The sequence below is a fragment of the Mustela putorius genome, unplaced genomic scaffold (genome assembly GCF_011764305.1).
Source record: "Mustela putorius furo isolate JIRA1106 unplaced genomic scaffold, ASM1176430v1.1 tig00000585_pilon_pilon_pilon, whole genome shotgun sequence".
In the NCBI taxonomy this organism is placed as follows: Eukaryota; Metazoa; Chordata; class Mammalia; order Carnivora; family Mustelidae; genus Mustela; species Mustela putorius.
The window spans coordinates 3931319-3958672 of record NW_025421424.1 but is presented as its reverse complement, the minus strand read 5'-3'; the positions used below and the strand labels follow the sequence as shown (position 1 = coordinate 3958672).

Below are 27354 nucleotides of genomic sequence, written 5' to 3'. Positions count from 1 at the left end.
ATCAATGAAACTAGGAGATAGTTCTTTGAAAGAATGGATAAGATAGATAAAACCCTGGTCAGACTTACCAAAAAGAAAAGAGAAAGGACCAAAATTAATAAAATTATATGATTTTATGAAAGAGTAGAGATCACAACCAACACCACAGAAATACAAATAATTATGACAACATAGTATGAGCCATTATATGCTAACAAATTAGGCAGTCTGAAAGAAATGGATGCACTCCTAGGGACATAGAAACTACCAAAACTGAAACAGGAACAAACAGAAAATCTAAACAGACCCACAACCAGCAAGGAAATTGAAGCAGTTGTTAGGGCCAATTTAATGTTAAAACCTGTTTAACTATTAGGGCCTGTTTAGCTGGAGCAACTCCATATTGCCTGGGTAGCCATATTGTTGTTTACATCCATGGACTTCATTCCAGGAATAAACGCCCCAGTAGTTCCTAGTATGGTTCCGGGTATTGATTCCAGGAGTAAACGCCTTAACAATAAAAGCCACATACCTTGGGTCTGCGGTTATGCCCTACAAAATCAGCCTGTGAGATCAGGAGGGGGTTGCTCTCTTCTGAGGTGGCCCTGGCTGGTCAGTCTGATTTCTAATGCTTGGCATAGAATAAAGTTTCACACAACTTTTACTTTGTCTCAGTCTCGTTCCCTGGCCGGTCAGTCTAACTTCTAATGCTTGGCATAGAATAAGGCTTTGATAACTTCCACTTTGTCTCAGTCTTGTTCCTTTGATAACAGACCCCAATAGCAGTAATCAAAAATCTCCCAGCAAACAAGAATGCCAGGCTGGACAGCTTCCATGGGGAATTCTACCAAACATTTAAAAGAAGAATTAATTCCTATTCTTCTGAAGCACTTTCAAAAACTGGAAATGGAACACTTTCAAACTTTTTCTCTGAGGCCAGCATTACCTTGATCCTCAAACCAGACAGAGACCCCACCAAAAAAGGAGAATTACCAACCAATATCCCTGATGAACATGGATGCCAAAATTCTCACCAAGACACTAGCCAATAGGATCCAACAGTACATTAAAAAGATTAATCACATCTATTTTTAACTTTTTGGGGAACTTCCATATTGTTTTCCAGAGTGGCTACACCAGTTTGAATTCCCACCAACACAGTAAGAGGGTTCCCCTATCTCTGCATCCTCGCCAACATCTGTTGTTTCCTCTGTTGTTAATTTCAGCCATTCTAACAGGTGTGAGGTGCCATCTCTTTGTAGTTTTGACTTGTTTTTCTCTGATTATGAGTTATGTTGAGTGATGTTTGAGTGTATTTTTTAGCTATCTGAATGTTTTCTTTCGAAAAATGTCTATTCGTGTCTTCTGCCCATTTCTTAACTGGATTATTTGTTTTTTGGGTGTTCAGTTTGATAAATTCTTTATGGATTTTGGATACTAGCCCTTTATCTGATACATCATTTGCAAATATCCTCTCCCATTCTGTTGGTTGCCTTTTAGTTTTGTTGATTGTTTCCTTTGTGGTGCAAAAGCTTTTTATCTTGAAGTCCCAATAGTTCATTTTTATTTTTGTTTCCATTGCTTCTGGAGACATGTTTAGTAAGAAGTTGCTATGGCTGATGTGGAAGATGTTTCTTCCTATGTTCTTCTCTAGGATTTTGATAGTATTCTGTCTCACATTTAGGTATTTCACTCATTTTGAATTTATTTTTGTGTAAGGTATAAGAAGGAGGTTGAATTTCCTTCTTTTGCATGTTGCTGTCCAGTTTTCCCAGCACCATTTATTGAAGAGACTTTTTCCCATTGGATAGTCTTTCCTGCTTTGTCTAAAAATAATTGTGAATCTATTTCTGGATTTTCTATTCTGTTCTACTGATATATGTGTCTATTTTTGTGCCAGCACAATACTGTCTTGATGATTACAGCTTTGTAATATAACTTGAAGTCCGGAATTGTGACACCCTCAGCTTTGCTTTCCTTTTCAAGATTGCTTTGGTTATTTGGGGTCTTTTGTGGTTCCATACAAATTTTAGGATTGTTTGTGCTAGCTGTGTGAAAAATGCTTTTGGTATTTTGATAAGGATTGCATTAAGTATGTAGATTGCTTTAGATAGTATAGACATTTTAACAACAGTCATTCTTCCAACCACAAACACTGGAAACCTTTCTATTTCTTTCATATTATAAACATTTTCAAATGCAGTACTTATAAATGTGAAATTAGGAACATTTGTTTTAAATGGAATAATTGCATAATAAGTTAAGGATGAGATCAAGAATAAGGAAATCACTGGGAAACAGCAGCAATATAGTTTATAGAGAGTAGAGTATAAATATCTTAATCTGAAATCGTGATAAGCTATGTTCAGAAGGGATAGGATTTTTTAGTGAATGTGCATGGTAATGGAGTTAATAATTTGTTACATAATTTGTTAGGCAGAGAATGACTTCAAATGCTGGCTTAGAAACAAATCAAATATAAGATTAAAAGACAAAATCCCAAATAAATAAAAAATACTAACAAATTTAATGGGCTCTCTAACTCACTAGAGTACTACAATATTTGCACAAGGTAAGAAAAAGATTATAACGAACCTATGGAATGATGTTTCTGCAGAAAAGGAGTTACATAGTTAGGCAGACAGTTGGATCACTATGATCTATATGTAGTTTGAAGTCTATATAGCATAGGGATTATCTTCCAATTTCGTAAAGCTTTTTTTTTTTTTTTTTAAATGTGTGCCTATATCCCTGTAAAATGCCTGGGAGCCCACAAAATTTCTCAATTGGTTCTTGGTTAAATGACATATTATTTTGTGGTTTGTAAGGAAATAGCTTCCAGTTGGAGAATTTGTTCATTAAATGTGGGGTAAAGTAATCCTTTAAGATGTCCAATGAATGGTTCCTTTAAGACTGTTAAGTCCTGAAGCACACTGAGCATTTCCACAATCACAGGACTCATAAAAATATCATTATGTGGAAAACCAAGAGGATACTTGGAGAAATCATGCTTTTTGGGGGGCATGAACAGACTTATTTTCCCAGGCTAGTTAACAAAGATAACTGAAATACATATAATTTTATATGTATATGTGATTCTATGTAAAATTGTATATATGATAAATTGTTTCAAATGTCAAAGCACTGTTATTTTCTATGTATGAGCAACTATATATGTGCATACATGTAAACACACACGTATGTACGCACTCAAACATATATTCCCACCTTTCTAAGAAAAGAGGGGCGTTAAATCAAAACAAGTTTATCAACACGTAAGCAGATTGAGGATGGGCAGATGCCCTTGGTCATGGGACACTTATCCTTGCTATTGTGCTTATTTTACCTGGGGCCATTCCACTTGGTCCATAGTAACTTATTGAGAGGCAGATCCCATTTTCTAAGGTGGCAGAAAAAGATCCAAACTTGCTGATAACTTTATTCTCTGCATCTGATTTTCCTAAAAGGCAAATTCAAATCAAGGACATTTCCATTTTATTAAAAAGAAATGGAAGCAAAACAGTGCAAAGTGGAAATCACATAGATAAAAATGTGGACATAATTAATTCAGTTATTGATATATATGTATGTACCAATGGATTATTATGAAATTATTAGAAAACTTTGTTTTCAAAGAGTATTTAATGAATGGGAAAATGTTCATGATGATAAAGTAAGAAATACACTGCAATAGTGGCCACTGCTGGGGTGGTAGAATTAGGTGCAACTCGCGTTTTCTTTAAATATTCTTATATTTCCTAATTTTTAAAATAAACCACATACTCTTTTATCAAGCAAAACAAAGAAAAGTAATTTAAAAATTTCTGTTTTAAGGTCTGGACTACATTCAAACTTTCAAACATCATGTTCTTGAGTTTGGAAAATACTGGGACCATGAATTTATTAGTAAGATTTGGTTATTTGTCTTATTACGAGTTTGAGTTGAAAACATCCTATTAATTAACTCTTCTCCTTTTGCAGGTATAACCTATGTAACACTGGGCAGATAACATTGCTTCTCTGGGTGGTGTTGCCTAGAGATGTTAAATAGTGTTATCAGGAAGTTTCATGTTGTATCTTCAATGGACAAACACCTGGAGCTCTCATCTATTTGCAGGTAGAGACTATCAAGACCAAATGTAGGATTTTTCTCTTGTCCTTGCAACCTAAGACATTTGATACCATGGAGAGAACTAAGTGATAGAGCATAGAAGGAAAGCCCAGCATTTGTAGTGAATATTGGAGAAAAGCTGAAACTTCAGCAGAAATCAACTAATGCAGACCTGAGTCCTAGAGACTGCACTTGATACAAGTTGTGTAAAACAAAATTCAGGCCAGAATGGACACTGCAAATGCAATGTTGCTACATAAAGGTAGCCAGCTATATAGACTTTGTATGACAACTGGAATCAATAGCTGGTCATCCAGAGGGGGCAAAACCAAGTTAGCAGTCCACTGTCGATGTGCTATGTATATAATGCAGGTACACATTACCTCAGGGAAAATGTATATAAGCAGAATCGCAAAACACTTTCCTTACCATCTGGAAAAATGAGCCTAGTTGCTAAGTGAAAGAGATGTGTGGGTTAGACACAAAGATGCTACTGCTTACCTGTTTCAAGATTTTGCTCTTCCTCTCTGTTTTCTTTCACATCTTCTGAAGAATAATCCTCTTCTTTTTTTCCCTTTTTCACAATTTCCTTAGGGTCTTTTAAATGAATTATAAAAGTATGCTTGTCCTTTTTCACTGTCACCTTGATAAAAGTTGGCCCTGGGGAAAATAAGGGATAGAAGACTGCTACTGATGCCCCATTAAGGTCCTTGACAAGACACCTAAATAATGCAGCATAGAATGTAACTAAGGGCATGGAAACATCTATGGACATCACTATTTTATAGAAAGGTGCCTCAGGAATAATGTGATGTGATTTTTAAAAAAATTTTCAAAGACAACTTTATTCATGACACATATTAAAAACGAAACAAAACAAAACTCCCACCCCCCTGGAAATGAGTAAATAAATAAATAAATAAATAAAATCCACCTCCCACCTCCCTGTTCAATAAAATAAAAGGGGAAATAAAGGGAATAAAATAAAAGGGAAAAATAAAATAAAAGGGAAAAAAAGGCAAAGGAAAACAAAACAAAACAAAAAACCGGAAAACAAAGAAAAACCCACCCCAAAACAAGGTAGTGCATTTCCCCAGGGGGTAGGGGATTTTACACTGGAGCCTCTGGGAGCAGGAGGGAGATCTTCTGGCTACAGAAACCTGCAAAGAAAGACCCTCAAAACAAAAAGAAACAAAAGGAAACAAGAGAGATCACCAGGCAATCTGGAAGGGCAGAGAGCCTGACAAGAGGGGTGGGGTGGGTGGCAAATTGGCAAGACAAGAGCAGGTGGAGGGGACTGTGGAAAGTTAGGGAGAAGAGGAGGGAAGGTAACAAGCAGAACAGTTTGGTGTGCTTCCAGGGCCCTAGGTAAAAACAGCCCCCTACCACCCATGCCCATCGACCCTTGAGCAGCCCCCAAGGGAGTGAAGTCGGACAGGGAAACAAGGGGAGCAGCTTGCGCAGTTGAGACGTGTCCATGGTGAGACCCCAGAGTGAATGAGCAGCCCCCTGCCCCACTCCCTGGGCCTTCCGCTCCTCTGCAAAGCAGGTCCCTCCTCAGCAGTTAGTTATGGGATTCTACCCGCTTCCACAGTATATCTTTAAAAAAAATTTTTTTTTTCCATCAAGATCATTTTCTATTTTTCTTTTTGTTTTTTTTTTTTAATTCTTTTTTCCCCTTTCTTTCCTCTTTTTTTTTTTCTCTCTCTCCTCCTAATACACACTTTTTTAGTAAGAGGAATACCATGATGTCACTCTAGCCCAGCCCCTGTAGATGTGACCTGGGAGCCAGAAATAAATGGCAAGTGGTTCAGGGAGATGTTTGCAGACTTTCTAATCAAATTACAAAAGAGAAAATACATTGGTTGAGACTATTGTACACCTATACTCAACTTGGTGATTAATCACATGAGCTAGTTGTATGTTACAGCTTATAAAGAATTACATCAATGGTAATTAGAGTATTGTTATCATTAGTAGCAGCAAATCAGAGTTTTCCAAATGGCAGTTTCCCTCTTCTGGTGTTCTCATTTTTTGCCTTCTTTTTCAGCTTTTCTCTTCTCTTCTTCTTCTTTTTTTTTTTTTAATCAAGCTTGTTCTTTTCAACTTTGATTGAGCTATCTTCTGCCTATTTGATAGGATTAGTATTTGCTGTGACTCGTATGAAACTAATAAACATGAGCATATACAAATTTCCATAAGCGTGAGGAATAGTTATGGAAAATAGAACACAGCATCACAAAACTTGAGTCCAGTAGTTTTCTCAGTTATGTGATTTTGAGCTCCATTTTTAATTACTATTAATTGTACACTATACCCCAGGATGATATTCAAAATATTTAAAATATCAAATATCAACTATGAAAACATATGATCATATTAATAACAATCCCTATCATGGTTTAAATAAACAAGCTTTATATAATAAAATGGTCTGACATTTGATATAAGTTGTATCGCCAACCATTGTTTAAATAATTTGAATGACTTTCAGGCCTTTTTATTTTAAAAAATTATTGATGTGATCTTTTGTTTGATGGGGTGATTATCATCTAATGATGCTTCCACTTGAGCCATGACTTCACATAGGGAACAGCATGTAACTTTTGCAATGACTTCCTTCTTACATTGGTAGATATTAGATGACAAGAAAGAAGGAAGGGAAGAGAGAGGGGTTAAGAGAGAGAAAGGTAGGGAGGGGAGAACAGGAAACGAGGAGGGGTAAGCTGGTCCAGACAGAGGGTGGGGGTAGGAGGAGCCTGTGTTACCCCTTGCTGGGGGGCATAACCTTGTGGACATTAAACAGGGCCCTGCTCAAATTTCAAATTTCTTCCACACTGACCTCCTCACAGTTCTGAGACAATAAGCTACCAAATAAAGCCCAGGTTCTCAAATCCACCTGAGAGATCTTTTTTTTTTTTTTTTTTTTTTTAAATTTACTTGACAGACAGAGATCACAAGTAGGCAGAGAAACAGGAAGAGAGAGAGAAGGGGAAGCAGGCTCCCTGCTGAGAAGAGAGCCCAATGCAGGGCTCTCTCCTAGGACCCTGAGATCATGACCTGAGCTGAAGGCAGAGGCTTTAATCCACTAAGCCGCCCAGGCACCCCTACCTAAGAGATCTTTAAAGCCCAGTGAAAAGATAGACCCTGCAAGATGTCCCTGACAGGTTCCCTAGAGCTCGTATCTGCTTCTTGGGAAGAATTACACATTTCCTTTAGGGGTTTTCTAGACTAGGTCCTCACTGCATCCACAAGGCTCATCTCCTCATCTCCCATTCAAAGACTTCTGAATCCAGAAGAAACTTCTCTGTAGCAAAAATACCTGGACCTTGGCAGCAGAACCCCAAGCTTGGTGCTCCAGAGCCCAGATTAGAAATTTGCTCTCAAATCACAGTGTGTGCTTGGTTTCTGAGATAACGCTACGTGCAGTAATTAATATTACTAATTAATTATGTTTATTGTGGTTACTATTATAGTATCTTTGAATCATACAGAAACATTTCAAGATTTTAACAACCAGAAAGTTTGTAACAGTATGTCCCAGCTAACCTCTCAGCTGGCTTGTGCCTTGCAGTCAATTGTAACAGAAGAATGTGAAGGCTGGAAGTGCTGAATGTGGTGTATAATAAAGAAAATTGGGTACATTACCACTCTCACCTATCACATCCAAGGGTACAAGGCCCCAAGATGATTTGAAATGCGTTAGTATCTTCCAAACTATTAACCGGCTGTGTTCAAAAGGTACCTTTTTCAAATGTTGTCTTCTCTACTTCAATCTGCCCTCCATCTGAAGGATACAGATAAGAATTTGTTCCTGAGATTTGGACGGGTATGTCTCCCATATTATATCCATGAAACTAGAAGGGAAAACATCAGGCTTTGAGTGTGAAATGGCAACTACAAAAATCAACTCATCAGTGTGAGCCAGTTAAAGATGCTGTAAGCTTAATTCTGCTAAATGAATGTCTGTCACTTTATAGATTCACAGGACAGTGTCCATATTATCTTTAGCACCTCCTGTGATATTACAAGGACAGGCAGAATTAAAGGAGGTCCATGATTTTAAAATCTGTTCACCGGAGCATCCTTCCAGGTAGTACAGATCAAATAATTATACTACTGAAAAGCAGTGGGAGAAGAAATCAATTTCTCTTTCATTGGCTATTAATTTTCTGTTTAAAGTAAACTGATATATTGAGGAATAGTGACACTTTATGCATTTTTCTTGACACTTTATACTTTAGGAAGGAATATGGTAATGACATTTTTTGCTAAGTGTTGCTAATAGAACTCCAAATGATTGTGATGCATGCTAATGCCTGAGAACTGGCTTAGAGTAGCTGCTAGAAAGAACAAGAGCTGTTACATTTTTGTCCATCTCTTGCCCATTAGGTTTTCCTTATAAGACTGCCTGGGGGACAGACTTAAAAGGGATGATTTTACCAAAGCCTACAAGCAAAATACATGGGTGCATGCTCAGCAAGGCCTGTCACCTGAGACAATACAGCTAGCTTTTGTATGCACTTTGATCGTTCACAGTTGCTTTATTTACATTAACCTAAATGAATGCTTTTGTGACAAATCCCCATTTTTCTTGCCCTTAGTAACCTAGTTTCACAGTACTCAAGAAAAACTGGCCTGATGGTATTCCCATCTTGGAGACTGGCTACAGTGAAAGTCCTAGGTATCTGAGGGTTGAGTATGGGTCTGAGGTCATCTATGCTAGAAGAAACTTCAAGGCCTTCTGTGGTGTCAGTGAAGACTGGGAACCTTGTGATTCCACAGAAGCTGTGTTTCTCCCAGAACAATTTGAAAGGACCCAAAGAGGCTTCTTGGAATGCTGATTTTACCGGATAAATGATCTCAGGTTCTGGTTGCTGGAGGGGTTCCTCTGCTACTTCTGGAATCTTCATTTGTTCTTCTTTAGATTTCTCCTTGAAAAGAAATTTTTTCTTTGAAGCTTTACTGTCTTCTTTCTCTACCTTTTCCTTGCCTTTCTTTTTACCAGCTTCCTTACTCTTCTTTTCTGCTTTTTTTTCTTCCTTTAAGCGCTCTTCTTCTGCTAATCGATCTTGTTCTTCTTTCCATGCCTATAAACGCATTTAAAAAAAATTAACAGGATTTTGAAACAAATTAGATCCCATTCAGGTTCATTTTGGAGAATACTTTATACGCTTTTTATAAGGCACCTCTGATAAATTAAGATCCTGAGCTAGAAACCTTGGAGTTACCCTTGACTCTCTTCTTATACCCAACTTCCATGTACCACGTCCTGCCAAGCTCTTTAGAGAATTCTCTTTACTGAGCTTCCTCTCTCACCTTCTTTGAATTTTCCTTTAATTCAGGTCTTCTCATTTTATCCTGAACTATTACATCAGCCTCTTAGCTGGTCTCCCTCCCTTCTATATTTTTCCACATGAATCCAGTCCCTAGTTTAAGTCTTCTTAATCCAGCAATATGGTGGACCAGATGTTCAGAGAAACACTCCTGGCATAAAACATTTCAAAAATGATAGATAAAATGTAAAAATCATCATTGCAATGCATAGCAGGGCTGGCAACAAAATAAAAGGTATGAAAAAGCACTAATCTAATGAGGAACAGGAGTATTCAGGACAGAAGTTTCTGAGGGCTTTATGTCCATCCCTGGCAGCTTAGAACAGGAGTTTCAATGAGTTACAGGGACTAAAGCATTAACCTGGGAGATCAAATCAGAGACCTCTGAATAGAGCAGATATTTTTAAAAAATGACACCTTCGTTGGGTGAACTAAAAAAAAAAAAAAAAAAAAAAAAAAAAAACACAAAACCTTTCCCTATAGAGGAAGAGCATGAATTCTAGCTTGATTCTTTGTCCCTGAGTTAAAGATTGAGAAGAGATGGGGGGAATCTCCCCTGAGAACTAATGACAAGTTGTCCTCACACAGATTTGAGGCCAAAATATATTACCTTAAAAATGTATTCTAAAAAGGTTGTGGGTGGATATGCGCTCACAAATGAGAATGAGTAAGTAAGCCAGAAGCAAGATTCTGAAGGAGAAGCATACTGTGAAGACATATCTGTGAAGTCGAAGAAGATATTGGAATTATCAAATAGAGGAGATAACATAAGTATTTGAATCTGCTTACTCTTTAATTTGTTTAAAGAGAAAGAAGTGTCCAAAGATAAATAGGAAACAAAAAAAGTATCAAAAATAGGAAGGTGAGTTTGAAATCTCTGTTAGAAATGAAATAGAACTTTAGAAAAGGTAGCATTTGAATAGATTATGGCTGAGTCGTTTCCAGAATTGATGAAAGACATGCACCCTAACATTCAGGAAGGCCAATGAGTGAAAAGCAGGAAGTAACAGGGGTGTGTGGACTTCAAAAATAAGTCAGTCAGAGAAAGACAAATATATGATTTCATATGATATTTCATAGTGTGATCTATTCTGGAGAATACTCCATGGACACCCCAGAACAATGTGTATTCTGTTGTTTTAGGATGGAATGTTCTGAATGTATCTACGAAGTCCATCTGGTCCAGTGTGTTATTCAAAGCCCTTGTTTCTTCTTTGATCTTCTGCTTAGAAGATCTGTCCATTGCTGTGAATGGGGTGTTAAAGTCTCCTACTATTATTGTATTATTATCAATGTGCTTCTTTAACTTTGTTATTAACTGGCTTATGTAACTGGATTCTCCCAAGTTAGGAGCATAAATATTTATAATTATTAGATCTTCTTGTTGAATAGGCCCTTTTAACTATGATATAGTGTCCCTCTTCATCCCTTACTACAGTCTTTGGTTTAAAATCTAATTTGTCTGTTATAAGGATTGCTACCCCAGCTTTCTTTTGATGTCCCATAGCATGATAAGTGGTTCTCCATTTCCTCACTTTCAATCTGGAGGTGTCCTTTAGGTCTAAAATGAATTTCTTACAGACACCAGATAGGTCTTCCTTTTTTATCTAATCTGATACTCTGTCTTCTGATTGGAGCATTTATCCCATTTACATTCAGAGCAACTATTGGAAGAAATGAATTTCGTGCCATTGTATTACCTATAAAGTCATTCTTTCTGTATATTGCTTCTGTTCCTTTCTGGCCTCTGTTACTTTTGGGTGCTCTCGCCACTTACAAGATCCCCTTTAATATTTCTCTCTCTCTCTTTTTTTAAAGATTTTATTTTTTTATTTGAAAGAGAGACAGAACAAGAGAGAGAGAGAGAGAGTATGCTTGATTTTAATACGTATGTCCAGCTTTCCAAAGTAGAAGTGCCCACTTATATTTCAACCAGCAGTATATTAGAATTCACTTTGCTTCCCATCCTTGACAAAATGTGTTTTTTGTCTTTTAAATTTTGGCCAAAAATGATGGATTTGACTACATAAAAGTAAAATACTTCTGTATAAATAAAAACATAAATGACACTTATTAATAAGGAAATTGTTTTATATTTTATAAATATCCAGATTATAGACTAACAATCTTGCTCTGAAAATAAGTTAAATCTCTAGATATTATCTGGAAGTGACAGTAATGATAGGTCACTATGAAACAAAGTTATGTGGCCGAGTCAAAAAAAAATATATCGATCTAAATCAAAACCACACAAATGCAGACCCACTTCCTTATTCGTGCATGTGTGCAGGTACGAGTATAGACCATACCAAATCATTACTATTTCTTATTTTCAGGGGCTTAGGGGAGCCAAAGTAATTTTGATTTATTGTAAACCATATATCAATTTTGTAATAAAATTCCAATTAAAAATTGGAAACAAAAAACAAATACCTGCAGCAGAAAGAGAGAGTATACTAAGTATGAACAAGACACCGCCCTGGATTTTGGTTATATAAATGTGAATGACACAGAGTCCTTTAAAGGTTTATAGCCTGGAGAAGAAGACAGCTCAGCGGAGAGACTGCTTTTTCATTGCAGATTCAATTATTTCTGAGAGTTTAGTAAAAAAAGATCACTTCTATTTCACCACACAAACTCTCTATCACACAGTAAATTTGAATTTGTAATGATTCAGTGTCATTTGTCTTTTCTTGAATTACCTTGAGAGAGCCTTCTAAAATGAAAGGAATCTTTTCCTTCTCTTTTTCTTTTTCTTGATCTGCTATCTCTGTTTTGCTCATTCCTTTGCTACCTATAACCAGAGAAAATTAAATTTCTTAGTAACTCTCAACAACAAAGTTTCATAGAAGGACCAAATGTCTGGATTGTAGGGGATCTTATAGGCAAGCAAGTCCAACTCTCTGTTCATTCATCTCTCACTTTTTCTCACTGCCTCTAGAGCAGATTTCTGAAGTGGAAGTGAGCTCCTCTAGAGATGAGGAAGTCATTGTTCTTGGTGGAAGCAAGGAATTCCATTCTCACTATGTTGTGACCCTGAAGCTTTTATTGAAGTAGACTCTCTCTTCCTACGGCTTTTGGAATCTGTAAGCATTCTTATGGAGAGATACTGACTCTGAATTTGTCTCCTATATTGTCAATAAATCCTAGATAGATGAACCTATCAAGCCTGCCGAAATAAAGACATCTGGCATTTCCCTAACATCACATTTAATCTGCTGGACAGATCGAATCTGCCAGGTCTGGCAGGAAGCGGCATCAATATAATGTCAAATATTCCATTATCCCATCATCGATCTCATCATATTTGGAATGCAACTATTTGATTTTTTAGAAAAAGTAAAGAGTCACAGAAATTTATAGGCAACTCTTTTTAATACTTAAGTATTCAGTTCTGATTACATTAACAAATAGGAAAATGTCTTTGGACTTTACATGTAAGTTCAACCAGTTACTTACTTTTAGATTTTTTAATAGCATTGATTTTGCCAGGAGAAGTGATTTTGGCAGCAGCAGATTTCAGTTCCAGCTCAGCCTTTGTCCTATTGATTTCCTCAGCCATTTTAGATTCTTGATATATGGCTTCTTCTTTTATGACCCAATCTTGAATGGATTTTGCCACAAGTTCCAAATAATTCCTTAAAAAAGGCAAAACAGAGCAAATGATAATTGTTACTATCAGTTATAATCAACCAATACTTAAGATACCAACTGTGCAAATGAAAATTGCCCATGTAACAAATGCAATAGACTCAGATATATCCTAGGTATAATTTGTACAAAACTGTCAAATATAAATAACCAGTGAACATGTGAAAAATGCTACCTTCATCCACAATTAAAGACATACATATTTAAAAATGAGACATTTCCATCCCAGTAGAGGATTAAAAAAGTTTGATTCTTCCAGCACTATTAGCTGGAGAATAATATGGTGCGATCTCTTTTTAGGGAAATTTTATAGCATAAGAGAAACTCTTTTAAATGACTTGCTGGATTAATCGAAATGCTGCAGTCTTGCTGTGAAACTTCCTGGCCTTCAAATACCCACACCCCAAATACTGTGCGCTACACTGTTTGGGCAATTATGCTCACACCAGTGAGTTGTTGCTCACCAGGATTCGGTCAACAAACCCATTCATTCTATTTATACTGATGATTGTACTTATTTGTAATGAAATGTTATGTATACTTTAACATACGAATGTCCTGAAAGAGTTGCTTCTGAGATAATAAGTTGAAATATTTAGGTTTGACCATCAAGATTAGTTATTTCAAATCATGTGAAAGTGGGGCTTCTAAAGCTTGAAAAATAAAGCTAGAGGGATTCTACACTCAGGTCATTTCACAAATTTCTTCCATTCTTGACTCCTTTTAAAGAAATAAACTGAAAACTGTAGACTATGAATTATGGATACCCAACATCTTCATTGCGAATGGAAAAGATATCTTAAACTCAACCTGTTCTTAAATGGACTGATCTTCCTTTCCAAACTGCCCCATCAAGCCTTTTTGGCATCTTAATTGACAGCAAGCCTATACTTCAAGTTGATCAGCCCAAATGCCCTGAAGGCATCCTTGGACCACTCTTATTTTCTCACCCTCCCTTCCAATCTATTGGGAGACCCAAATGATTTTTTTTTAATATACAAAATCTAATCACTTCTCACTTAAACTTTACTGCTATCTTCCCGGTTTAAGCCACCATCACCTCTTGCTAGGATGGTTGCAGTCGCCTCTCAACCTGTCTCTGTGTCCCAATCTTGATCCCCTGTAGTCTACGCTCAACAGAATCATTAGAGAGATCCTTTTTATTCTTAAGTCAGATCATGTCTCTCTCCAGTCCAGAACCTTTCAATGAGTCTGCCTTTCACACAAAATCTAGAGTTCTTGCTATTTTTCTGTAATGAAGGAACACAGCCAAATCAGTATTCAAATGAGGTGACAAAATAGAGAATATGTCAGCATGCAATGATTCAGGAATTCACCAGCCATAGATACTTTCTGAAAGAATTGCTCACAAATGTATTCCAGCTGCACTGAAAAAATAAATCTAAGAAAGAAGGCAACATGGGATATAAATACGAGCTGAGAAAATAAAGGTACAATTTGTAATTAAATGTAAATAAATATTTGTGTTACTTGTCTGTTATTAAAAATGCTACTTAATGATTGGAAATAAAATTTGGAAATAAAATTTCAAAACGGGAGGTAGGCGATTGGTTGGGAGTAAGTGAAAATATGTTAAAAATTTAACATTTTTTGTGAAATGATATTAATACTCATTAATTCCAATTATGTTATAAAATATTTAAATATGTGGTTTAAAAGGATACCTCTAGAAGGATATAAATAGAATGTATAACTTTAAAAATATCACACATTAAGAATGAACTAAAAATTCAATCTAACAAAAAGAAGAAAAGAGATTAATCCTTAAGTAGAAATATTCTTATTAAATGGTAAGTATGAAGCCAAAGACATTATTGATAAAAATAGAAGTAAATAAATAAATTCTTTAAAATACAAAGTCTTAGGGGCACCTGGGTGGCTCAGTCAGTTGAATTTCTCACTCTTGATTTTGGCTCAGGTCATGATCTCAGGGAAATAAGGCTGAGCTCTTTGTTGGGCTCTGAAGTGGACATGGAGCCTGCTTAAGATTATCTCTCCCTCTGCTCCTCCCCCACTACTCGTGTGTGATCTCTGTCTCTGTCTCAAAAAAAAAAAAAAAAAAAAAAAAAGGTGCACCCTGGTGGCTCAGTCAGTTAAGTTTTATTGGACTCCCTGCTCAGCAGGGTGACTTCTTTTCCCTCTGCCCTTCCCTACTGCTCATAATCTCTCTCTGTCTATCTGTCTCTCTCTCAAATAAGTAAAATTTTTTAAAAAATAAAATATAAACTTTTAAAATATTGTTATAAGCAATGAATCTTGGAACACTGAAAAAATAAAATAAAATATAAAAAAATAAAATATTGTTACTAATTATTATTAAAATCTTTTCAAGGACAGAGGATCTCAGAGTAGCTGAAAAATCCAAGCTGGTATTTAAGAGACATGTAGCTATAAATCAAAATTATGCAAGAAAATGAAAGGGTGACAGATAGCTACTTAGAAAGCCAGAAAAGGTCCAGATCCTTGACAACTTTGGTGAGTAGCTGCACTATCCCTGAGACACTGCCCAATTCCAGATTTCTCACTACAGAAGAAAACTGATCCCCTTATTAGTTTAACCACTATAGTCCATTTTCTATTAATATTGTGAGACACAATTCCTAGTTGACATGTAAAATGATTGAGAAAGTTATATTAGTAAATTTTTATATAAAAGATACTGTCCAATGATGCTTATATTAAATGTGGTGAAATTCAAGGTCAAAAACATTAAAGGGAACAAGAAGGATATGTTATGTTGGTAAAAGTTAAAATGCATTAGAAGGATGGTTTTAAAAATATAGATTCAAAAGAAAATTTAAACATACAGTACACATGAAAACTGACAGGAGAAACAGATAAAATTATAATAAAAAAGACAGACATTAATACATCTCTCTCAAGAATGGACATTTATCATGAGAATACTATTTGATTTTATTGTGATAGACACCCAAAATCCAAATGTCACGCATGAAGTTGTAGAACAATGTAAATCCCATTGCAATTGCAATGTAAATTACAAAAGTAATTGAAAGAATAGAAACCCGGAATAGAAGATTAATTTTAGAAGAATTGCAAATGTTGTAGATAATCTGTTCCTCATCCTTTCACACTATCCTCTCTCCCAATGGGCCCTGCCATCCATCCCCCAAAGAGCCACTATCTCTAAATGGTTTTCCATGTGAAGTGTTCCTATTCTTCCCAAAATAATGTACTATATTATGTGAGCGAAGGATTAGTATACAACCTGTTTCCCCAGTTATTCTGCAAGTCCATTTTCTACCATTCTGTATCCTTTTAAGCTAAAACAATGCTGTACAAATAATAAATACTGGATATACATTAACCCGCAATGAAAAAATGAAATATTCTCATCATTACTGAGAAGAGAACAAAGCTTTAAGATCCTGAAGAAATAATCAAGGAGCTTGGAAGAAAATCACTGATTTCTAGGGGTCTCAGTTTGCTGAGCAACTGGCTGTTGTGTTGATATGTCACTCAGTTGCCTATTTTTGAGTCTTCCCCAGATCAAGTGGAGTTGTCCAACATCAGCATGTAGAATGTCATGTTTCAGACTTTCTACTTGAAATCTTTCAGAGGCAGTTTTATTAGAATCTAAATAAATCAGGTATGAAGTAAGAGCATCCTCATTAGACTTAACTGGTCCTGATGTGATATCTGTCTTCTTTAGTGGTATAGCTCTGATGCTTATCACAGTGGCTGATACAGCTCGGACCTTCAGCTTGAACTAAATTGAAATTTTCTTTGACTTGAGCCACCTTGCTTAGACTAAGAAGATAACCAGGTGACTAAGTAACTAACAAGGTAACTAAACTAAGATAGCTATTAACAAAACTAAGTTGGTTACCTGAATCCAACATTGGAGTGAAGAGCAATACTCCAATGTTCACAATGCAGACGTTGTACATTCATTGGATTATGAAAGACTAAAAGTAGAGAGTTGTCCTGGGTATGGTAATAAGAATCAATCCACCTGTACTGCTGGTTGGCTTCTTGAAGAACCTGAAATCAACATATTTGCATTGTTGTGTATATGTGTGTGTGTCTCCACCCCGCCCTCCACCTCCCCCAAGAAGGGTTTCCTGCTAGGGCATATCTCAGCTCCTTTCTCTTCCTATTAGTCTCACTGTTAATGAGAACATAAGCAGTGGATTTTTTTTTTTTTTTTTTGGAACTGAATTCAGCAACTCTTATAGAAAAACAGATACCAGGTTTCAGGTGTTTTTTTTTTTTTTTATTAAGGCTGGGTGATAATAATTAAGTCAAGCAGTTATTTAACTTTTCCTATGCCTTCATACAGATTCTCTCATTTTGTCGTTATTAAAAACCCCAGATAAATAGGTACAGTTATTTTTCCCATTTAAAAATAATAAAATCCTCATTTTTTCAGTGGAAATTGGGGCTGAGAGAGGAAAAGAGATTCGTCCAACAACACAGAGTTTGTAACTTCCAGGACAAGTCTCACACCAGTCCAAGCGTCACTGTTTTGCACTCCAAAGACTGCTCTCCATGTGTACCGGGCTATAGTACAGAGAAATGAGGTGAGTAGTCTTTTTCATACATACTGTTTTCAAACGACTTCTACTCGTGGCCTTTTCCAGAACATTCCACCCTCAGCATGCCCTGCAATTGCAGCTACCAATAGAGAGACAGAGAGGGTAGGCACATTTGTGTCCTGCTTCCATTTCACTGCTGATCAATATAAGGAAACATGTCCACAGGAAGATAAATTAGGTAGCTGTGGGTTGTTGTTTTCATTTTCAACATCAAACTCGTGTAGGAACTTTCAGTTTTCTGCTGTTTGGGTGATCTGAAGGCATGGAATTGCTTATTATATTAGGAAAGGACTGTTTCTATTTTACACTGGTAGCATTACCAAAATAATACATTTACTTCCCCAATCCAGTCCCTTGTATGAGAGTCTTTATGGTGTGGCATTTAAGCTATTACATCTGTTCCCTAAGAAGTAATACCAGAAATACACATATGGTGAATATTTTTGCATTAATTGTTTTTGTTTGTTTTTGTTACATACAGTACTACCCATTACTTTACTTTTTGGAAAAGCAAATCTGTTTTTATTTATTTATTTATTTATTTATAAAGATTTTATTTATTTATTTGACAGACAGAGATCACAAGTAGGCAGAGAGGCAGGCAGAGAGAGAGGGAGGGGGAAGCAGCCTCTCTGCTGAGCAGAGAGCCCGATGCAGCGCTTGATCCCAGGACCCTGAGATCATGACCTGAGCTGAAGGCAGAGGCTTTAACTCACTGAGCCACCCAGATGCCCTGCAAATTCCTTTTACTTTAAATCCCTAAACCAAATATGTTAATTTCTGATGAATATGTATCCTTCTTTCCATTAGAGAGCTCTGCAAAATGTGTTTTCATATTTACTTTGGCTGCTAGAATTTACATATTTACACTAAGTTTCTCAGAGCTATAGTTGCTCTCAATCAATGCTTAACAAGTTTTCATATATCTTTCTTCACCTTTTTTTTACTATTTGGCTTTTACCTATTACTCTATAATAATATTGCTGGTGCCATAAATCTATTATTAAAAATAAACATGTACTTATTGCAGCATTATTCACAGTAGCCAAGATATGGAGGCAACCGTGCACCTGGGTGGCTCAGTTGGCTAAGCATCTGCCTTCAGCTCAGGTCATGATCCTGGAGTCCTGGGATGAAGTCCTGCATAGGGTTCTCTGCTCAGTAGGGAGTCTGCTTCTCACTCTCCCTCTGCCCCTCCCCTCTGCTTATGCTTGCTCTCTGTCTCTCAAAATGAATAAATAAAAATCTTAAAAAAAAAAAAGATATGGCAGTAAACCAAATGTTCTATCATAGGTGAATGGATAAAGGAGATGTGAGATATATTTATATATACACACACACACATATATACACAATTACATATATACATATATGTATACAGATATAGGTACAATATATATGTATATATATACAATTAAATATATAGATATGTAAATATAGAATGTATACTATATATACAATATAAATTTATTGCATATATATATAATTAAATATTACCCCAACATGCAAAAGAATGAACTCTTGTCATTTGTAAAAACATGGATGGATCTGGAGGGTATAATGCTAATTGAAATAAGTCAGTCAGAGAAAGACAAATACCACATGATTTCACTCATATGTGGAATTTATGAAGCAAAACAAATGAACAAACAAAGAAAAAAGAGATAAACAAAAAACAGATTCTTAAATACAGAAAACAAACTGGTGGTTGCCCAGAGGCCGGTTGCCCAGAGGCAGGTGAAACAGGTGAAGGGGATTAGAAGCACACTTATCATGACGAGCACTGAGAAATGTATAGAAGAGTTGAATCATTATATTTTATACTTGAAACTAATATAACTCTGTATATTAACTATACTTCAGTTAAAAAAATAAACACCTACTATGTCCCAGATACTGTGTAGGTTCTAGGAAAACAAAAGTGAACAAGGTAAGATTTTCCTTTAAGATCTGATTAAGATTTTTATAGATCATCCTGGATTCAGAGACATATCCTAAGAAGATGAAATTGATGGAGTATCTGTCTGATAGATAGCATGGATGGCGCAGGAGCAGAAGTGGGTTGGCGATGAGGGGGATACTGTGGTAGAACAGCTGGATGGTGGCTGGACTGACGTAGCCACATTGGAGATGGTGAGGAGCTTTGATGGTATCAAAATTGGATGATGGATCAGACAGGCAGGACACAGGAAAAGCTGAGACAAAGGACGACTTAGACATTTTGGCTTGAAGGTGGTATTTTCTGAGATCGATGAGGAGAGGAACATGATTAGGTAGGGAAATTATTAGTTTCATCTAAGACACTGAAGCTGAGATGCTTGTCAGAAATTCAAGTGGAATTTGGAGTTAGGTCTTTTAGGGTGGACTCAAGAGAGAAATCGTTTGGAAGGTAAGATTTTAGGTGTCATTAGTATTAGGTCAAATACATAGATGAATCATCACAAGAATGTTTACAGTAGAGAGAAGATGGTTCAGGACTAAGACTCCAGACATTTTGATATTTAGACATTAGGTCAACAAAATTCCAAACACAGCACTGAGGAGAGGTATATTAGGGCATCTTGGTAATGGAGAGTGAGGAGTATTTCACAGTGAAGTACTCAGCTCTGTGATGCTGTTAAAAGGTCAAGGAAGATGAAGAAAGATAAATATCCATAGATATGGCAGGACAGCAATCATGCAGCTTCATGGAATGGTGGGGACAGAACCAAATTGAAAAAAAAAAAAAAAAGTCTGGGTGAATGTCCAGTTAAAGATAAACGATTAAACACATGTACTTCTTGGCACTTCATTAAAAGAACAGTAAAATTATTGGGGTTTAATACCATGAAATTGAAGGTCACAGGAGAGGAAATAAAGGCAACAAGAGTTTGGAAGCTGGAAAGCAGAAGGATAAGGGATTACTGACAGCAGACATAGAAGACCAAATTCTAAGATTGATTTTATGAGAGATCAAAAGTAACCTTACTTGTGTGCAGAAGTGCAGAAATGCTCAAGACATGGCAGTTAGGTACCTCTGAGAGTGGGGTGAAAGTGGCACCGAAAATAGGAAGATTAGAATACTTTTTAGGAAGCTGTTAGGGTCCCCAGAAGGCCTTGAGAATTCTGAGCAATGAGGAGGCTGCCCTCCTACCCCCTTAGCAGATAAAGGGAAGATTATTACCTATAGAATGATGCAGTGCATTCTAAGAAAATGGACCCTAGGCACTGCCAAGGGAGAGATGTACTACAGCAAAAAAATAAATAAATAAAAAAATAAGGAGTTTTATAAAAGTTTAAATTGATGTCCAAGAAATACAAGGTGACCCACATGTATAATTCTAAATTTTATAGTAGTCACACTTGAAAAGTAAAAAGAAACAGGTAAAGTTAAATTTTAAAGTATATTTTATTTAACCCAATCTGTCAAAAATATTATCATTTCAACATGTAATCAGTATAAAAATTGTTAATGAGACATACCACTTCTTTCATATTAAGTCTTTGAAGTTTGGTATATATACTCATACAAATATATAGTATATATGTTGTAATATGTATAATAATAAGTAATATATATATTTTATAAGTAATATATTTAATATATAGTATAGCAAATTTACAGAACATCTCAATTTGGACCAGCTACATTTCAAGTACTCGGAAGCTTCATGTGACTTGTGGTTACCACCTTGAATGAGGCTGAATGGCAAGGAATCTAACTGCCTTCTCTCCACCACACAGCTCCTAAAACACTGACAAGTAAATTATGTCTTTTGGTTAGCAGATTAGGATTTCTTTTCCCCTGGAGAATCTAAATGGCTTAAGAGTATAGACTAATATGCCAACACTGCTGGGTCTCCCAGGGAAACCAGCCAGCCAAATATCCCGAAATGAAGTCCATTTATTGACAAATACTCCCTGCCCTGAGCTCACGCAACACTTCCTATGATGCCTTTAGTGTCTCATTATTAACATGAACAAAAGGGCAAATGTCATTAGATATTTCTCTCTAATACAAAAAATGGAGACCCAAAAACAAAACCAAAAAGAAATTTGAGAAAAAAAATAAAAAGAACTTGAGGAAAACTAGACAATGCAGGGAGAAAACACTGAGACTTCAAAGGACCTTAATATCTTCACAGACATAAGAGAAGATATGGTATCAGAGAATGTGAACAAGATGCTATAAAAAGGTGATTTGCAATTATAAATAGAACTTCAGGAAATTAACCGTGATGATAACAGAAATAGAAGGCTCAGTAGAAGAACTGGGTGAAACTGAGTCTGTCTCCAGAACAAGAAGACAAGTATTGGAGACTTAGGAGAGGAAAGGTAAGGAAACTGGGAGTTCAGTCCAGGAGGTCCAGCGCTGAATAATAGGAGCTCTGGGAAGAAAAATGAGAAAAAGTATAAAGAAGACAATTACCAGAGAAACGATTGTAGAACATTTTACTGAATATAAAGACTTGAGTCTCTGCATTGTACTGGGCTTATCAGAATGATACTTGGAAACAGAACCACACCAAGGCATACAAACAAGAAACAAAGAACACTGGAACAATAGGAGATGTTAAAATCTTCCAGAGAGAGAAAAACAAACAAACAAACAAACAAACAAAACACAAAAAATCTCAAAAAACAGAAACCAGACTCAAACAACTGATCAGGAATCAGAATTTCATGTTTTGTTTTGTTTTTCCTTCTCAAGGACAATCCAAGAAGCTAGAACACTACTGAGGAATGGCTTCAAAATTTTCAGGGAAAATGTTTTCTAAATTGAGCTATTTTATATAAAGCCAAACTGTCACTCAGATATAAGAGTGGAATTAAGATGTTTTCAAACATCCAGTGCTCCCCAAATTTACCTGTCATCTATTTTAATTCAGGAAGCAGCTAGACGAGATAGTCCCCTACAAAAAGAGAGTAAACCAAGAAAGAAGATGACATGGGGTTCAGACACTGGAGTATCTGGCTGGAAAGAGAGGCCAAAGCTGTGACCAGGATGACAATGAAGGAGGCTCCCAGGCCCACAGCTGCGAAGCAGGACTGGAGGGTTAACCGGAGTTCACAGCATATGAGAGAGAGGTGGCTTAGCGTAAAACTGAGAGAATGTTAGGTTTGAATGTATTGAGAGGAGATCTTACTCTCTGGTGGAGAGCTTGAGTAATGATAAATGCATAGTAAACTACACAAATGAAGAAAATGTTAGGAAACAAACTCCAGGGAAAACAAAAAGTATCAAGAAAGGAAATGTAATCAGAGTATTTACATAGTTCAGCTACAAATAACATTTATACAAATGAAAGTAAATACTGAATATTGATATAACAAAAAATGATGATATGGTTAACAATGTTAGCAGATGGCAAAAAATGTTAGTGTGCACGTAGGAGTGTATGAGTGATTGTGTACTTGTGTGTGTGTATATTTGCATGCATGTATGCATGCACACGCTGCATGGTTTGCAGAGCTGTTTTCTCAGGAGGGAATCAATTGGTGATGATGCCCAATGGAAACAAAAACTAAACAAAATACACTTGTTTTTAGAGATAATTGAGTTAAGTAACACCAGAAATAGGTAAATAAATATTTTAAAGTTTTTACCTCTGGCAATTTAGGCAAAGGGGTGGGAGAGAGCTGCTACTTTTCCTAAAACTCTATATAGAACTTTTTGGTTTTAAAAATATGTGGATATAAAACTTTGATATTGATAAGATTAAAATTTAAAAGATGAAACAAAAATTAGTACAGGTTTCTGCATGAAACATGTAAACAGAAAATGTAGGATTCCTTGTTATTTTGCAGAGTGGTTAAGAGCACAAGTTCTGGGGCCAGATTTCTTGGGTTCATATCCTGCTTCACTCACTCACCAGACATGTGACCTTGGACAAAAGTTACTATTGGTCAAGTTGTCTCAATTTCTTACTATTTACATAGTTTCTATTTTATAGGATTATTGCAAGGATTACATGAGCAAATAATATATACAAGCCATTGCTAGTATATGGTAAGTGCTCAATAAATGCTAGCTATTGCTGGTCTCATTGACCTGTCAACTGTATCAAGTCAATACTTGGAGGCGCACCTGGGTGGCTCAGTCAGTTAGGCAACCAACTCTTGGTTTTGGCTCAGGTCCTGATCTCAGGGTCCTCAGGCTCTATACTCAGAGGGGAGTCTGGTTGAGATTCTTTTTCTCCCTTTACCTATACCCTTCCCCATGCTCTCTCTCTCAAAGGAATAAATAAATCTTTAAAAAAAAATACTTTGAAACATGGTGAAAACTTAATAGAATGGATAGCTGATATAGGAAAAATATAAGGTTGTCCCATAATATCTGACTTTTGTTCTTGGAAAATATGTGCAGCAGTCATGTACACTTTTTTGTTTATAAAAACATCCCTTTGGAAAATATATTTTAAACGATTTTGGAGATTCCCTGGGCATGCATAGCTCAATTTGGGAATAAATTCCTTTTATAGCTGAAGTAAATGGGAATATTGATCTGAAGGAGATCTGAGAGAGTGACCTAGAAGTGAACTGTTCTAAATCATACCATGACTCCCCAGACCTGTCCAAGTGTCTCCTAGAGACTCACGGTCCATTAATACCTGAAGCAGAACTTTCGGTTTAAAATGTTCAGTGAAACTCCAGTCCATTAGACTGCGTTGTTGCGTTTTCTTTATGTCCTCTAACTCGGCTTCCACAGTCATCTTCTTGGGTTTCTAAAAAATCATAGGAGTGCAATTTCAGCTTTAATTTGTGCAAGTCCAAATGAAGCCCTTTTGGACTCCATCAACTAACCAGCATGCACTCCATCTAATTGGGGAAATCTGCATATGTATAAATCCATATGGCAACATTTTAGGAGAACTGCTGCCAGAAAGAGTATGCCTTTGAGTTTTTTTTTTTTTTTTATGGGCAACATAATCTAAATATTTTTATTGTTAGGTTATACTCTTCTGAGTCCTGTTAGCAATTATAGGCAGGTTTTCTGAACTCACTTCAAGACAGCATTAGTTCTACATGGCTGTATGGTCAGCAGGTGTTTGTGAAGTTGCCAAGCCACACTGTCTAGAGAGGAGCATGGAGCTTGGAAGTTTTGCTTAAGCCGCTAGTGAAATTAACTCCTTTATCTCCGGTTGGAGCTGGTCTGGGGATGTCAGAGCAATCCCCCATTCCCTGCTGAGCCTCTCCTTTGCGTGTGTGTGTGTGTGTGTGCGTGCGCGCCCGTCTCTCTCACTCTGGGTCACTGTTTTTTCAGATCATCTTACTTGTATCTACACTTCTAGGAAAACAATTCCTTACCTTTTCAAGAGGCTCAGCCTTTGTGACTCCTTCATCTTTGATCTCATTGTTCGTGGTCTGTTCTGTAAATCAAAGACACCAACATCCAGTTGTGTTTGGGCTTTGTTCTTGCCTTTGTCAGTGCTGTGCCTTTTTGCTGCCCTTATGATCTATGTTTCTGTGCTGAAAAGGTAATTCCTGAAAGGCATGTTTCATGCCTCCCAAAAGGTGTTTATGTTAATAATTCTAAATCAGTGTCTACCTAGAAAAGTTGTACTAAACCCTTTGAAAAGAACCCAGCTTCCTATATGAAGCATTCCTAAATCATATCATAGTATCTCCCTCACTTCTAAAAATATACCCTTACCTTTATGAGTTGCAAATACTCACGGATTAAGCTATAGCTCTTGTGATTCTGAAACTTTCATATAAAAATGGATACACTGTATAGCATATACCAAGTTTGACCAAAAAAATGGCATGGGCGATGTATCTTGTGGCAACATATTTGTGATACTACTGAATAACTGAACCAACCTGGTCTTTTATCATCCTTAGAACTATAGCAAATTGATCCCTACAGAGCCAGACATAAAAAACGGTTCCACCTTCACTCTCCAGTGACATCCCTTCCACTCTCCTTTGTTCATGTCCTCTAGACTCACCAGCTTGCTTGCCGTGTCTGAAAGTTTTTACATTTGCCTTTCTTTCTGACATGCTTTGCTCTTAGATAATCACCTGCTTCAAACACTTCATCATATCATTGCTCAAATGTCACCTCCTTAAGGGTCTTTCCGCCTTTTGCCCTGTTTTATTTTTGATCATAGCATTTACTAGTGTCTTATGATGTTTATTTGCTTATGTCTATCTCTCCATCTCAATGTGAATTCCTGGAGAATAAGAGCTTGACCTTATTTTCCCTAACTCTACCCTGAGCACCCAGCACGTGGGAGGGATTCAGTGCATTTTGTTTTGATTGAATGAGGAAATTCTACATCACATAATAAACCTGGAAATCTATGTAAAGCCAGAGAGAGAGCGAGCGAGCAGAACTGTGGAAGAAACTCACAACAAAAGCTTGTTTTAGGGGAGGCATAAGATTCAACTTCATTTTGTGGCAAAGAGAACCATATCTGCACTTCTGGAGAGTGTAGTTAATTGTGTCTACCAAGGATAGGCCAAGGTTTTTCTTTCTTTTTGGAGCATAGCTACTTATATTTTTGCTACTAGTTGTATCTTGCCTTGGGCTGGTGAAGGTGACGGCATGAATGTTCCATTTTGATTTAGAGGAAAACTATAAAGTCAATTCAGTTTTGTATTTATATAAATACCTCTACTCAAGAGAAAACTCAGGCCAACTATAACTCTAAATAGACCATGATGTCCCATGTGTCCTTGAAGCAACTGATATGAAATCTGTGGAATAAAAATTATTCTATTCTGTGGTCTGCCAGATTTCTGGGAGATTTGATATTCCCTCCAGCGTCTAAGGATCCAGCAGGAAAAGTCTCCAGTTCAGAAAATATGTTCTAAAAATTGTGCATCGGTTATTTTGTCACAGGAAAGTACATTCTAAAACTAATGTGAACTCTTCATTTAATAGTAGAATAAAAATCATTTTTTCTTTCTTTCTGATTCTGCCTTCAACTGCATAATCCTTTGACAGTGTGATTCAGTAGTTTTTGACACATCTGGAAATGGATGCTTTCTCATCCCTTTGAAAAACAGCTTTCCTAATCTGTTTTACTTTAGAGATAACAAGATCCCTCTGCAAAGCAGTTACTTTATTAAAAAAACACCCAACAAGCATAAAGGGCACATCTAAACCTTGAGCCTCATGGTTATCAACTCTCAGGTTTTTCATAAATATCCAATAGGCCCTGTCAAGTTCAAAAACAGTCTCAGATGGAAATCCCGTGTTTGGTTAAGAAAAGCACAAATATTCAGTCCTTCACATCCAGGAACAGGTTTTTATATGTATTTGATGCTAAGATGGTTGTGCAGGAAATACATGAACAATTTCTGCTTTGTTTAAAAGGATTTCAAGTGGCTGCTTTAGAAATATGACTCAGAGTTAGGGGGAAATGCAAGATCAATAGCAACAAATTCCCTGAGACCTAACAGCCTCTCCTGCCCCCCTCCTCTCGGCTGCAAGAGTTACTTGATGTGGATCAACATACACCATATAGGATCCCTTATAGGTCATGGGGGCTCAGCTCTCAGGATTGCTCAGCCTCTAGGATACACTCTCCATTTTTAGCCCTGACAATTCAGAGTTGCTCTAATCATCTGTTTTCCACCAGGATCTGGAAGGCCAGTTTACATGGTTTCACCACCAGGTGGCAAAAGTTGCCTGAGGAAATCTGCACATCAGTTGCTCTAAAGAAAAAACAAAATACAGGGAAAAAAACCACAGGCTTTCTTTCCCTCC

At 36.6% G+C, this 27354-nt stretch overlaps 1 protein-coding gene across 4 annotated transcripts in view; it reads right to left on the bottom strand.

Moving 5' to 3' along the window:
• Window positions 1-27354, bottom strand: part of SPAG17 (sperm associated antigen 17) — a 222864-nt gene that overhangs the window by 87099 nt on the left and 108411 nt on the right. For all 4 annotated transcript variants that reach the window (XR_006607260.1, XM_045081852.1, XM_045081851.1 and 1 more), the window contains exons 16-24: window positions 24945-25006; window positions 24248-24361; window positions 16949-17103; window positions 12886-13064; window positions 12129-12220; window positions 8941-9180; window positions 7836-7947; window positions 4592-4750; window positions 3326-3439 (exon numbers count right to left, since the gene is read on the bottom strand). Coding sequence is in view for 3 of the 4 variants with exons in the window: in XM_045081852.1 (XP_044937787.1) it covers window positions 3326-3439; window positions 4592-4750; window positions 7836-7947; window positions 8941-9180; window positions 12129-12220; window positions 12886-13064; window positions 16949-17103; window positions 24248-24361; window positions 24945-25006 (1227 nt within the window). In the remaining variant the exon portion in view is untranslated. The remainder of the gene's footprint in view (window positions 1-3325; window positions 3440-4591; window positions 4751-7835; window positions 7948-8940; window positions 9181-12128; window positions 12221-12885; window positions 13065-16948; window positions 17104-24247; window positions 24362-24944; window positions 25007-27354) is intronic.